The sequence below is a fragment of the Elephantulus edwardii genome, unplaced genomic scaffold (assembly GCF_000299155.1).
Source record: "Elephantulus edwardii isolate Elephantulus edwardi_28Jun2011 unplaced genomic scaffold, EleEdw1.0 scaffold00011, whole genome shotgun sequence".
Lineage (NCBI taxonomy): Eukaryota > Metazoa > Chordata > Mammalia > Macroscelidea > Macroscelididae > Elephantulus > Elephantulus edwardii.
This window is the reverse complement of record NW_006399761.1, coordinates 20543159-20556802: the sequence shown is the minus strand read 5'-3', so window position 1 is coordinate 20556802 and position 13644 is coordinate 20543159. Positions and strand designations below refer to the sequence as shown.

Genomic DNA, 13644 nt, shown 5'->3' with positions numbered 1-13644 from the left:
AGCTCTCAGGTGCACTGCAAGTGACTGAAAAGACTATGACCTCAATCAGGCGCACCTCAGTCCTCAGACTAACCTCACTGCTCCTCAATAAGCTGAGAGGAGGTCCCTGACGACAGACTTTCCCAGTGCAATACACCCCCTGAGCTCCTGAGCAGCAGGTACCAAAGTGTACTGATTGTGGATCCAAGTAAGATGAAGTCCTTGACGATTTCAATCTTCTCTCCATCCATCACGATGTTGCCTATCAGTCCAGTGATGAGTACAATGCTATCTTAAATAGTAGTAATCAAAGATCAGGTGAATGAGACCTGAAGGATGCAAGGGGCTGAGCTAGACGTTATATGGAAGAAGAGCAGGCGAGGCAGAAGGAACACCAAGACTAGAGGGTCCGAGGCAGGGGGTAAGTGGATATGTTGAAGGAGAAGCCCAGAGACTGGGGAGCAATTCATGGTTACAGACGAGGCAGGAGAGTGTGTGTAGGCCTGTGACTTTAAAAGTGTGAAGGCTTTGGCCTTGACTCTGAACAAGCTCCATGCCATCTGATGAACCAATCTGACTTGCTTTAAAAAGTATAATCCTGGCTACTTTACAGAGAAGACACTGTAGGGGCACAAAAGTGTAAGGAGGGGTTTGGAGGAAGACAGTGATTTATAACAGCAGATGTTAAACCAGGCATTTGGCTCTGGGCATATCTGGAGGGTAGAGACTACTGGATTCACTGAGAGAGAGGCCAGAAGATATAAGAAAGAAAGAAAACCATTGAGGAGGAGTCCAAAGTTTTGGGCCTGAGCAACTGGAATGAGGCATTGCCATTTACTGAGCTGGCAAAGACCACAGGTGAGGTAAGTCTGTGAGGAAAGATCAGGAACTCTGCTGTGGATATGCTGACTTTATGATTTATTAAATTTGTAGGTGGAAGTGTCAAGCAGGCTTTTTATTTTTACAGACAGACACGGGTATGTGTGCTTAGGAGGTTCCTAATCTAAATAGTTTCAAGACACACTGCTTGGCTCAGGGTCAAATGTGGGAGATGACACCATATAGATGCTACTTAAAGTCATGAGATTGGATAAGATCACAGGAATGACGATGTCTACCAAGGAGGAGAGGCTCAAGAGCGTTCCTTCCCCTAAAAAGCCACAGGCATGGGGTTAAGGTCACAGCAGTTTTAGCGGCTGATTTCAAAGGCTCCAAGATACAGAGACCCTCCCACACCCCGAAATTTCACTTCAACAGGCTTCTACCCAACTTAGCATCTTAAATTTAAGAAGTACTAAGAAGCCGGAGAAAACCCCTTGGGGGTCCTCGCGGCCGCGGATAAAGAATCTATTTTTCCAATGACATAGCCATTACACATTTTACTTTACATTTGCTTGAAAGCAAACATCAGTTAATTACTTAACTAAGAATACATTGGGGAGCTCTGGTGGCCAAGAGGCAAGAAAATGTACTGCAATCCCAAAGGCATGCGGTTCGAATCCACCAGCTGCTCAGCGGGAGCAGGATGGGCAATCTCCTCCCGTGTGAGTACCTGCCTCTTAAGACCAGCCAGAGTGTCAGCTATGGGTCGGTTACAACTCTGTGGTACACAACAACAATAGCAATACATTAATACATTATAAAAGAAGTCTTTTTAAAAATATCTATCCAGGAAAGCTTTTTATTCTAGCAGTTCTCAGTGTGTGTGGCTCTGGAGATGGAATTTACACCACATATGGAGCTGGGTCATGTTTCAAAAGAAGAAACAAGAAAACCCTTTTCGTTGTACATTTTTGAATTTTCCTTTTATGAATGTCCAATTTTGTACTCTATTTTATAGACTACCTACCCAAATTGTATGCTTCCCCTTGAAAAAGAAGCTTTCGGGCTATCATCCCTCAAAAACAAAATAAAAAACCTCTGTGCATCTCTGCTATAATCTCCATCAGACCCAGCATAGTAGGTAATATTACAATAACTGACAACCTTTAGCGGGATTCAAATCTGAAGTCACTATTTTTTTTTTCTTCATGCTAATCTCTGTATCGTTCCAATTTTAGTATATGTGCTGTCGAAGCGAACACTGAAGTCCCTATTTAAAACCTGCAACTTCTACTGGAAAAAAATCATATGCCAACGAGTCACCGAGCTCATAGTGACTACTTTGAATAAAGCTGTGGCTGCTCAGACCGGCACTGTTGGCTGGTCCCAGTTCACTCAGCATGTTGTTCTCCGCACAGCTGAAGCTGGGCCCTTCAAATGCATCTGGCTGTGGAACAAAAGCCGCAGGGTTTGAACCGGTGCCCGCTGACAAGGTGGCAGAGGACACGTGATGGCGCGGTCTCGAGTCCAGAACCGAATTACAGGAGCGGCTGTCAAGAGTCAAGCTCATGAGTCTGGAGTTGTCAGCGGCAGACATGCTCTCACTACAGGATGTTAAATCCACAGAGCAGCTGGACAGCACGTCTGGGTTGGGAATGCCGTACAGGTCAGTCGACGACATGGACGAGGCCTCCTGCCTGCCGATATCATTCGACATGTTATAAGGGCAAACGCTAGAAGCATCTGAATCATCTGCGAGAGGCATTCCCAGGAACGGTAAGATATTTTGTGAATTAGAGGACAGTGTTCCTGTTGAAAAACTATTTGTTGGATTTGTATTGACTGAGCTGGGATGAGCAACTGAAGACGAACTTGAAGAGAGGAGGTGCATCATGGAGGGCATGGGCGTGCTGTGAGCGGGCAGCGCCCTGGAGATGGGCACTGACAGGGAATAGTAGGATTCCGCCTGGCTGGGGGGCCGGGGCGTCTCAGCCGTGACGGCACTAGGAGAAAACAAGTTTGGCTCTGTGGGGAAGAAAAAGCATTTTTTTTATAAAACCAAAAGAAACAAATTTACAAAAGCTATTTCTATGAACATACTGATAAATAAAAGAAAAATTTAAGGAAAATGATGTAACATTTCAAATAAAAATTTTGAATGGCATCAAAATAGTCCACAAACTATATTCTGTAACACCTACTTTTTTATAAGCATGTATAAAATAATTTTGGTGTAGAGAGTGTTACTCTGGTTAAATATGAAAGTCATTTTGAAAAGTAAAAGATAAATATCAGAATTCTAGTTAGCAGAACTCTCAACAACCAAAACTATTTCAGATTCTGCACTTTAAGGAAAAAATGGAGGGATGGGGGCAACATGCATTAGGGGTGAATTATCAATCCACATAACTCTTAAGACACATTAAGATATAATCCTACCCTAAAGAAACCATAACCACCACCCAAGCAGATATATGCACACCCATGTTTACTGCGTCTTCGTTCACAATAGCAAAGAGTTGGAAACAACCTAAGTGCCCATCAACAAATGAATGGATAGAGAAGCTGTGGTACATTCACACAGTGGAATATTATGCTGCACTGAAAAACAAGGAACTCATGCAATATTATTCAAAATGGGTGACCCTGGAGGACATTATGCTGAGTGAAGTATCTGTCACAAAAGGATAAATACTGCATAGTGCCACTGTTATAGAATGGGACTGACATCAGGGCTGGGATTAGACTGAGAAATATTGGATAAATTATGTATACTGCATTGAAACAGATGAGGGAGAGAACAGTTTAAAAGCAATATATGATTGGGTATTATGGTTATGATAAGAGTCTAGAATGAAGGTTGCATAGTGGAGTGTGTGTGTGTGGGATGATTGTATACTAATGAAGGAATTTTACTTTTCTTTTTTTTCTTATTTTATTATTTGTGTGTGTGTATGTGTGTGTACCGTCAAATCAGATCTGACTGGTACAGGAGGAGAGTGTCCCTCCTTCCCCGGCAGAGCATCTGGTGGATTCGAACCGTGCGCCTCTGGGATTGTAGCTGCAGGTCCTTGCCACTAGGCCACCAGAGCTCCCCTGGAATTTTACTTTTCAAAGAGAAGCGTGAACTTGGGGTTGGGAAGAGGTGGGCAGGGAGAAAAATGCAACAATGAATGAATGGAAATCCAAAATCTCTGTAAAATGTTCATTAAAATTAATAATTTTTTTTTAAAAAAGATATAATCCTAAACCCCTAGATCTCTAGTCATAAAGATTCTATATTCACATACACATCCCATGAGTGATGTATATACTAAACCAGGGAAAAAAACCACTGATTTAAAAATGTTAAAGAAAAAGAAGATTCCTGGTGAATCTCAGGCTGGACCACCTAAATCCAAGCTGGCAAATTTTCCGTGATGGACCAGACAAGAACTATTTTCAGGCTTTATGGGTAACACAGCCTCTGTTGGAACTATTGAACCCTGCCGTTGTAGTGCAAAGATGAAGTCACAGACATTATGTAATCAAATATGTGAGGCTGTTCTCCAATAAAATTTGATTTCCAAATACAGGCTGTCATCAGGATTTAAACAATTCTTCCATGATACACTGTAATTAGTGAGATTATAACCATGGGACTGGAATGTCTTTTTAAAAAAATTTTCTTTTACTTGAGTGAAAGTTTGCAAATCATATTGCATTTTCATTCCATCATGAGTAGATTTCCTTGAAGAATAAATCCCAAGAATATAATCAATTTCCAAAAAGACTTGAGGAAGCCAACCTCAATTAATACCTTTAGTGGACCTATACTGAAAAGCATGAAAAAAAATTTGAGAATGAGAAATATCAAAGCAGTTACATCTTCCTAAAGAGGGAATTTTAATACATCATGCAAAGCACGGCTTTTTGTGGTCACAGAGCGTACATACCTTTTTTGATGAATCGTCCCTCTGAAGTTGATCCGAGTGGACCTGACCTTGGTCCTTCAGGAAAATTAACTGCTGTGAAAAAGTTTTTCCATTACAAAAGGTATATTGAAGATAGCATTATCAGATAAAATTGTCAAAGCTGAATCAAGCTTGTACAAGATTGCCTTAAACACAAATGAAGATAACACGTTCTTACCACAATCCTGCCAGAGCTTCTGGAAAAGCAGAGTTGTTTTCTGTTTCTTTGCTTTATTGCCATAAGTATCTGTTGAGCAAGAAACAGGAAAAGCATGTGAATCGTTATGGGACTCTGCATAAATTTATGGGTGCATTATTCATCTATCCGGGCACTCTGCTGGCACAGGCTGCCGGGAGGTGCACTGCGAACCTTTGAACAGGTGCGTCTCTGCAGGTTCAAACCCAGCAGCAGTGATAGGGGACAAGGGGCAGCATTTCCTCCCACGCGATTTACGGACCCTGAAATCCACTGGCCGTGCTCGGCTATGGGTCAGTTCCAACACCACAGCAATGGGAGTTCTTAGTTATTCACGTACAAAATGCTTCAGATGAACCTAATATAGACTTAAATGTTGGAGAAAACATCCCAAGTCAGTCCTAAAGATTATTTTCCTCTCAGTAAAAAATGGTTTAAATTATTCACCTTGTTTTCATGTGACACTGGGGTCAAAAAATCCAAATAGCATTGTAGGGTGGGATAAGGTAAAAGACCAAGATAGATGCCACCGTCTTCGTGGCAGGCTGCTCTGGGGCTCGGCGGTAAGGAATTGTGTTACCAACCCAAAGGCAAACAGTTCAAATCTGTCCACTGCTCTGTGGTAGAAAGCTGGCTACTCTCATCCTGTGTGATTTACAGCCTCTGAAATCCCACTAGAGGGACAGCTATGTCAGTTCTGATTCTACTTAACAACAGCAACAACTCTTCATGGCACGTTTCCCAACTATAAAAATGGCGCAACATAAGGCTAAAATAGACCTTGACAAGTAAAACAACATTTTGCAAATATTTTAGATACTTTAATGTTTTTCTTCTTTTTTTTCTTGTTGTGTGCTGCCCAACTGGGTCCAGCTAGCAAAGGAGGAGATTGCCCCTCCTTCTCCAGCACAGCATCTGGTGGATTCGAACCATGTGCCTTCAGGATTGCAGTGCAGCTTCTTGCCACTAGGCCACCAGCGCTCCGACATTAATTAGTTTATTTTCTATTTATTTAGTTATTTTAAAATAAATTTATTAGAGTAATAAAACCTCTTTCCTAAGAGTTGTAAAGATCAACTGTTTTTGTTAATGTGTTGTTGGATCAGAGGTGACTCTTAGCCTCCTGTGATTTTCAGAGGCAGTAAATCGCATGGGAGGTGACTGCCTATCTTTGTTCCGCAGAGCAGCTGGTGGATTCGAACCCCATGCTTGGCTCCTTACCACTTGGCCACTAGAGATCCCTAAAGATCAACTGTTGTTGTTTGCCATCAAGTTGGAAGCGACCCACAGCTGCCCCTCCAGCGGGTTTTCAAAGGCCAGGAGCAGACAGCTCATCCTTCTCCTGGGGAGCACCTGGTGGATTCGAACTGCATGCCTCCGGGACTGGAGTGCAGCTTTTTTTCACCACTGGGCCACCAGAACTCCCAAATCAAAATCAACTAGCCAGTCAAAAACCAACAGGAAACTTCAGGCAAAAATGTACAGATAACTCACAACTATATTTGAATGTAAAAGTGAGATTAGCAGGAACAACACCTAGAAAGTGTATCAAACCTTCCCCTCAAATGTCTCACCTTTCTCATCGGGCAGGTACCGAAAATCCATAGATTCACTAACTTCCTGGTCGGAAGGTCTTCGGAGCTGCATTTTCACTGTTACTGGTTCTGTTATCGTTCTGCCGTATGGTGGCGTCTTAAAGACAATAGCCACTTGCCGGTGCACATCAGCTTGTGAAAAGATACCTTTTGCTTCCCAGTCATTCAACGCAAAACGAACTTCAATGTCATCTAATGAATAAGAAACCAAAGAAATAATCACAACAAAAAACCAGAGCCCAACGTATCTATTTAATCTAAAATGGATTTTCATTAATCCAGTGGATCCAAAGAAATAAATACCTTTCTGAACTTTATCGCAGAGCAGAAATATCTCATCTCCTCCTCGGACACTCCCACAGTTCTTGTTCACACGGCAGATTCTTAACTCTGCGGTATTCGGAGCACCTACGTACAGAGGATTTTGGGAAACCAGGTTTAGACTTGAGTAATGTAGCTCATTCTTTTGGGAAGGGGAGAATTTTAGAAAAACAATTCACAGAATAGATTACAAAAACATGCTAGTGCACAGAGAAAGTCAAACTTACTGCATAAATGACGAACACTACCTACACTAACTGGGGATCTCTGCGGGCATAGCACTTAGGGACAGTGTTGTTATCTCCAATGGTGCCTCTTTGGTGGTACGAATCCACCAGTGGCTGTCAAGGGGAAAAGACAGGCAATCTCCTCTCGTGTGACTTACAGCCTCCCAAAAACCCACTGCAGAGTCTGCGAGGAGTTGGTTCTAACTCGACAGCAATGAGATTGTGTTTGACATGCTTAATTTACGCACGCCCATCCCTTTCCATTCTAACTGCATTGTAATTCCAGGCTGTCAGCCTTGTGATTTTTTTTTTTTCAGGCAATGCCATATCCTCGAATTAAATCTCTCAGCTCCTCAATTCAGATGCTGTCAATCATCCCACACACTGTCACCAGGTTAATCTTCTTTAATCATGACCGTATCAGGAAGAAGATTTGTTTTAAGAAATTATTTTTTAAAACTACATTTAAAAAAAATACACCAATACTTTATCTACATGCAGTTCAGGGGTGTTGGTTACATTCGCCCAGCTGTACTGCCATTCTTGCTATCTTTTTCCAAATTATTCTCCCACCATTAACATAAACTCCCTGGCCCCTAAGCTTCTCATGTCTGCTTGATCTTCTCTGCTAAGAACCATCATTCTTTCAAAAACCACAATGCTCAGAGAAAAGCAGGTATTCCTGATTAATCTTTTTCCAAATTATTCTCCCACCATTAACATAAACTCCCTGGGCCCTAAGCTTCTCATGCAACCCCCATGTCTGCTTGATCCCACAACCATCAATCTTTCAAAATGCGCAATGCTCAGAGCAAGAGCAAGCATTCCCAACTAATGACCGAGCACTTTCTAGTTCTGGGAAGACTACAGGGGTTAGTTTGGGCTTAGAATGGAAAAAATCATCTCTAGGCAACAGCGTTTGGAGGGGGAGTCTGCTCTGATCCTTCCTATTAGCTGGTCATTTAGACGCCATCTCTCAGGCACTGCAGGCTCCCCATGATGAGAGCATTGACTACCTCCATAGTCATAAAACACAGGCAAGTTATTTAAGAGTATACACACGTAAGACATGCACTCACACAGTGGTTTGGAAGGCAATTTCTTGATCTTTTAAAACTCACATATCCACATTTGTGTATCTACTGCAGCCATAATGCAACCAACCCAAGTCCTCATCAACAGTTGAACGGATAAACAAAATATGCAGCGTACATACAACGGACTAGTGTCCAGCCGTACAAAAGAAAGACATCCTAACACACGCTACAGTGTGGGAGAATCCTGAAGACATGAAGGTCAGGCAGTCGGTCACCCATCACTGTGGAGTGGGAACTGACACATAGCTGACTTCCCTGAGTATGTAAACCGCATGGGAAGTGAGCTCCCTTCTCTCTCCTAAGGAGCTGCTGGTGGATTTGAACCACCAGAGAATGCTCCTTTGTGGAAGCATCACGACCCCCCGATGGCCGAGGCCACCAGAGCTCTCTGTGCTAGAAAGTCACAAAAAGAAGAAGAAGCCACGATCCCACTTAAATGAAGCATCTAGAATGTGAAAATACACAGAGACAGAAAAAAGTTTTAGAAAACAGAAAGTTTTAGAAATAAATGGTAGTTGATGATACTACCACACTGTAAATATAATTAATGTCACTTAAAAATGGTCAAAATGCAAATTTTATGTTACATATATTTTACTATCACAAAATAAACCAGAACTACAGTCATAGCCTTTAACCTGACGACATGTGCCTGCATTTTTACCCTTTCTACACATTTACTTGAGAGAAATTCTACTTGTAATCCTGTAACAGGACAGGAACTTCATACAGTTAGGATGTACTTATATAATAAAGTACATGGCTACTGGAAAGGACAGAGGTGACAGAAAGGGAAGGTAAGCTGGTAAAAGAGGAAAAAAATAAGTTCATAAATGTGAGTGATCGCATTTATTTTTAAATTTTTTTGAGATTTTAATTAAAGTTTATAGAGAAAATGGATTTCTGTTTATTCATTGTTTCACATTTTCCACCCGGCCCACACTTTTCTCTTTGAGAAAAAAATTTAAAAAAATAGTTTTATTGTTATACAATCCCCCAGTCCACTTTACTATGCAGCTCATATTCTGAACTGTTGTCATACAAATAATACCTAATCATACATTCTTTTTAAGCAGTTCTATTCCTCATCTGTATCAATACAGAGCAATCACATTTTTCAAAGTAGCAAAATACGTGTGTAAAAAAAGGTGCCGTGTATCCACGTGCATGGAGAACAAAGACACTGATGAACTATGCATCTGAGGGCAGGGACCATCAGCGGAGAGGAGAAAACGGGAGAGTCCTTCTTTGTGAAGTATCTCTGTAATGTCTGCATTTCTTCCTACAACAAACATGTCCTTTTTAAAAGTAACAAAATGCTTTCAAAAAATTAATATTAAAACAACCCACCAGCACATAACTTCCTAAGGCTACAAGACAGCAGTGACTTACGGTTGTCGTAGATGGGGTTTGAGAAGACAGGAGGCAGTGCTGCCGTCAGGTTACCGTGCTCGTCTGGCAGGAAGACTTGAAAACACAGCCTCACCACATTGAGGTCACAATCTTCAATATCAAGGAGCTGCTGCTCAGGGACTGTACAATATTTAAAAAATATATTAAGATTAGAGAATCATCCATGGCACTAAAATCTCTGTGAGGTCCTTATTGCCTGCCCCTGGAACCCAACGACAACATTCAAATCTGTTCTAATAATATAAAGCGGGACACGGTCTCAAGAATGCCTTTGTCATTGTTGCCAAATAGCCACCATCCAACATTCATCACGTTTTGGCCAAGCTCAGGAAATAATTATTCCAGTCATCTGGGATTTAAAGTAGAATCCCAAATTGACATTAACAGCAAAGGAATGTTTAGGAAAACAAAATACATTGGAGACTGGCATATTTTTTCATTCACATTCATGAATTGAACAATTATGTATTATTTTCAGTCACTGTGCTAAGGACTATATGTACATTATCCTCTAAATCTATAAAGGAATTATGTTGTTGTTGTGGTTGATTGCCTTGAGCTGGGCACGATTGATAGTGAACCTATGAACAAAAGTCCTGAAGCCTTTCTGTAAATATCGATATTAATCAAAGTTCACAGAGCTTCTGGAGGCATGTTGTAGAGCAAGTGGACATCACTCCTGCTTCCAAATACAAGAATTATAAGCACCCTCATTTGGTGAATAAGGAACTGACTCTGAAGGGATTACAATGAACAAAGCTTTACAGCTAAGAAGAGGAAACTCAAAGTCACGCCATGCATTCAATCTAGACTTTTTACAAACAGAACTCTACTAGACAGTTTTCTATTATATTCTTGCATAAAGTTGGCATACACAGCAACAGCTACTAAAAGTCAGATGATTACTTCTGGAATGAAACAGCTAGAGGATACCAGATGATGTAAGGGAGGTAGTTTCCATAAGGAAGTTTATATGCAAATTTAATTTAAAAAATCCTATAGCAGGAAATTTCTGTAGTTCTAAAGAAATATGAAACACATTCTTCATGACAATAAAATACAGTGACAGCTAGCTAAATTGCTATTTGCGAAGAAACCAAATTCTAAGGAAACTATTAAAGCCTTTAAAAAAAAAGTCATAAACTAAAGCCACAGCATGACATATTTTTAAAAACATGACATACATATTAAATAAACATTTTTACTATATGAAAGTATTACATTTTGAAATGCTTAACTTGGAAATACATCCTCCACTTGCAGGCCTTCTAAAAATGACAATGTATTAGATGGTTTCTAGTTAAATTATATTCACACAGTAGCTGTTTCGTAACTAAAATTATAGAAGTACCTGCAGTCTTAAGCTTCCCACTTACTTAAAAGTAAGTAAGAACATATTTGTACAACTAAATGGTCAAAATATTATGATGTCACTTGCATCCCAGCAACATACTCTACTGGCACAATTACGCAGGCAATGAGAAGACGATTCCTGAAAAATTAATTTTCTCCCTCTCAATGGCTGACTTCTTTTAAATTATTTTTTATATTTTTAATAAACTTTAGTGCAAGTTTCCAGAGACTTAAGATTTCCATTCATTCATTGTTGCACTTTTCTCCCTGCCCATCTCCTTCCCCCCAATTCACTCTTCTCTTTGAAAAGTAAAAGAAAAATTCTTTCATTGTTATACAATCCCTCCCCCCAAGTCCACTACACTGTGCAACCTTCGTTCTGGACTCCTGTCATGACAATAATACCTAATCATACACTGCTTTTAAACAGTTCTCTCACTCATCTGTTTCAATGTAGTACACGGTAGAGGACCATAGAATGTAAAGGACTGCGTCCGTAGAATATGGCTGTGTGTCTTGCACACAGAAGGCGTCTTCAGAAAGAAGATTGCAAGCAGAGCTCACAAGGAGCTCTGAGAAGGAAGACTGTAAGCGGTTACATCTTTACACACTGACTTTCATTATTATTCCTGCTCTTGATAAGGTTGTTGCAAGATGAGAGAAAGCACAGTTTTATGAATACAAAGAAGTCTTGGTTGCACTTTATCTAACTATGTACCCAATCCATCCAAGCCCTAAATTAATCTTGATATTTCTATTTGTACCTGGCCAGCCTGGGCTCTATGATGTAACCCTTACAAAGTTTTTATTTCTCTGTGAACCATCTCTTTGTTTCCAAAAGGTATAAATAAAGATAGCACAGCTGTCCAGGGCTGGTCCAATTCTGTCCTGTCTGGCTGGTCCAGTCCTATCCTGTGCTGTTTTGTCTCTGTAAGTTGTTTGTCTCTTGTGTCTTTATTTACTTAATTCTTCCAGGCATAATTTCCCCCTGAGAAACAGAGTAAGTGGTCCCCAACAGTATACATTTTTTAAATTTTTTTAAAATTATTTGTGTGTGTGTGTGTGTGTACCATCAGGTCTGGCTGGTACAGGAGGAGACTGTCTGTCCTTCTTCAGCAGAACATCTGGTGGATTCGAACCACGCACCTCTGGGATTGCAGTGTAGCTTCTTGCCACTAGGCCACCAGAGCTCACCACAGTATATGTTATTTATCCCCTCTCTCTCAGTCTCCCCTCAATCCTCGATGTCAGTCCCGTTTTACAACAGTGGCACTATGAAATATTTGTCCTTTTGTGACTCAGATATTTCACTCAGTATAATGTCCTCCAGGGTCACCCATTTTGAATAATATATACCACAGCTTCTCTATCCATTCGTTTGTTGATGGGCACTTAGGTTGTTTCCAACTCTTTGCTATTGTGAACAAAGAAGCAATAAACATGGGTGTGCATATATCTGCTTGGGTGGTGGTTATGGTTTCTTTAGGGTGTATTCCCAATAGTGGAATTGCTGGGGCAAATGGTATTTCAATTTGCAACTTTCTGAAAAAGCATCATACAGCCTTCCACACTGGTTGCACCATTTCACACTCCTACCAACAGTTTCTTTGCAACCTCGCCAGCATTTGATGTTTGCTGTTTTCTGTTAAATTTTGCTATTCTTACAACCTTTAATCTTTTAATTTACAGCCTCAGTATGTTAATTATTTTTATCACTCAAGTAATTCTCAAATTAAGGTTGTTGTTGGTTTTGGGTAGTTTGGTGTGTTGTTTTTTTTTTTAAATTAAGTATTACATTATTATACACCTGGAGCTCAAGATAGTGATGCCTCTTAAGAAACTTTAAAAGCAAACCTATGAGAATGGATAAAGAAACGGTGAACTAGCTGTACAAGAGAATACTACTCTGCAATAAAAGGAACAAATGATGGATACACACCCGCACACAGAAAACAGCTCAAAAACATGCTTGAGCAAAAGAATTCAGGCACAAAACAAAATACTTCCATTCAAAAGATATTCTAGTAAATTACTACCTAACTTGGGAGTGACTGAAGAGCGTTATGCTAAGTGAACTACCTCAGTCCCATAAGGACAAATACTGTATAGAAGACCATTATTGTAGAACGACTATGAGTGTCCTCGGTAAGGGGGGGAGGAGCAGAGGGGTGAGGATGGGTGGGGAGGGGGGTGGTTAATCATAGGGTTGTACAACTTGATGGGTGGGCGTGGGTGGGTGAAGGAAAGATCCAGTGTAAAAAACAATGTATATGAACTTCATAAAGCAGTATAAAATGGAAATATAAAGCAGTATAAAATGGAAATATAAATAAAATATATTCTGGGGAAAATTCATCTACAGCAACAGAAATAAGTTAGTGGTTGACTGAGACAGATGCTGACAGAGGGTTGAGGAATTAAATGGGAAAGGTCAAAGAATTTTCTGGAGGTGATGGAAATAAATATTCTCTATCTTGACAGTAGTGTGGTTATATGAAAGTATATATTTGAGAGTGTTTTATTATATGTAAATGATACCTAAACAAAGTTCATTTAAAATCTTTTAAATATTACATAAAAGTAAAAAGTTGTTAATAAAGCAAAGTTTAAAAATATTTAGTCATGAAATCTTTCCATGGCATGGGAAATATTATACTTGCTTCTCCAAAAAGCATTTTTTTAAATAAA

At 40.2% G+C, this 13644-nt stretch overlaps 1 protein-coding gene across 1 annotated transcript in view; it reads right to left on the bottom strand.

Moving 5' to 3' along the window:
• Positions 1–2071: 2071 nt before the first annotated feature.
• Positions 2072–13644, bottom strand: part of REL (v-rel avian reticuloendotheliosis viral oncogene homolog) — a 45389-nt gene continuing 33816 nt past the window's right edge. The window contains exons 6-11 of the mRNA XM_006881026.1: positions 9583–9723; positions 6849–6953; positions 6525–6737; positions 4933–5001; positions 4737–4808; positions 2072–2826 (exon numbers count right to left, since the gene is read on the bottom strand). Coding sequence (XP_006881088.1) covers positions 2072–2826; positions 4737–4808; positions 4933–5001; positions 6525–6737; positions 6849–6953; positions 9583–9723 — 1355 coding nt within the window. The remainder of the gene's footprint in view (positions 2827–4736; positions 4809–4932; positions 5002–6524; positions 6738–6848; positions 6954–9582; positions 9724–13644) is intronic.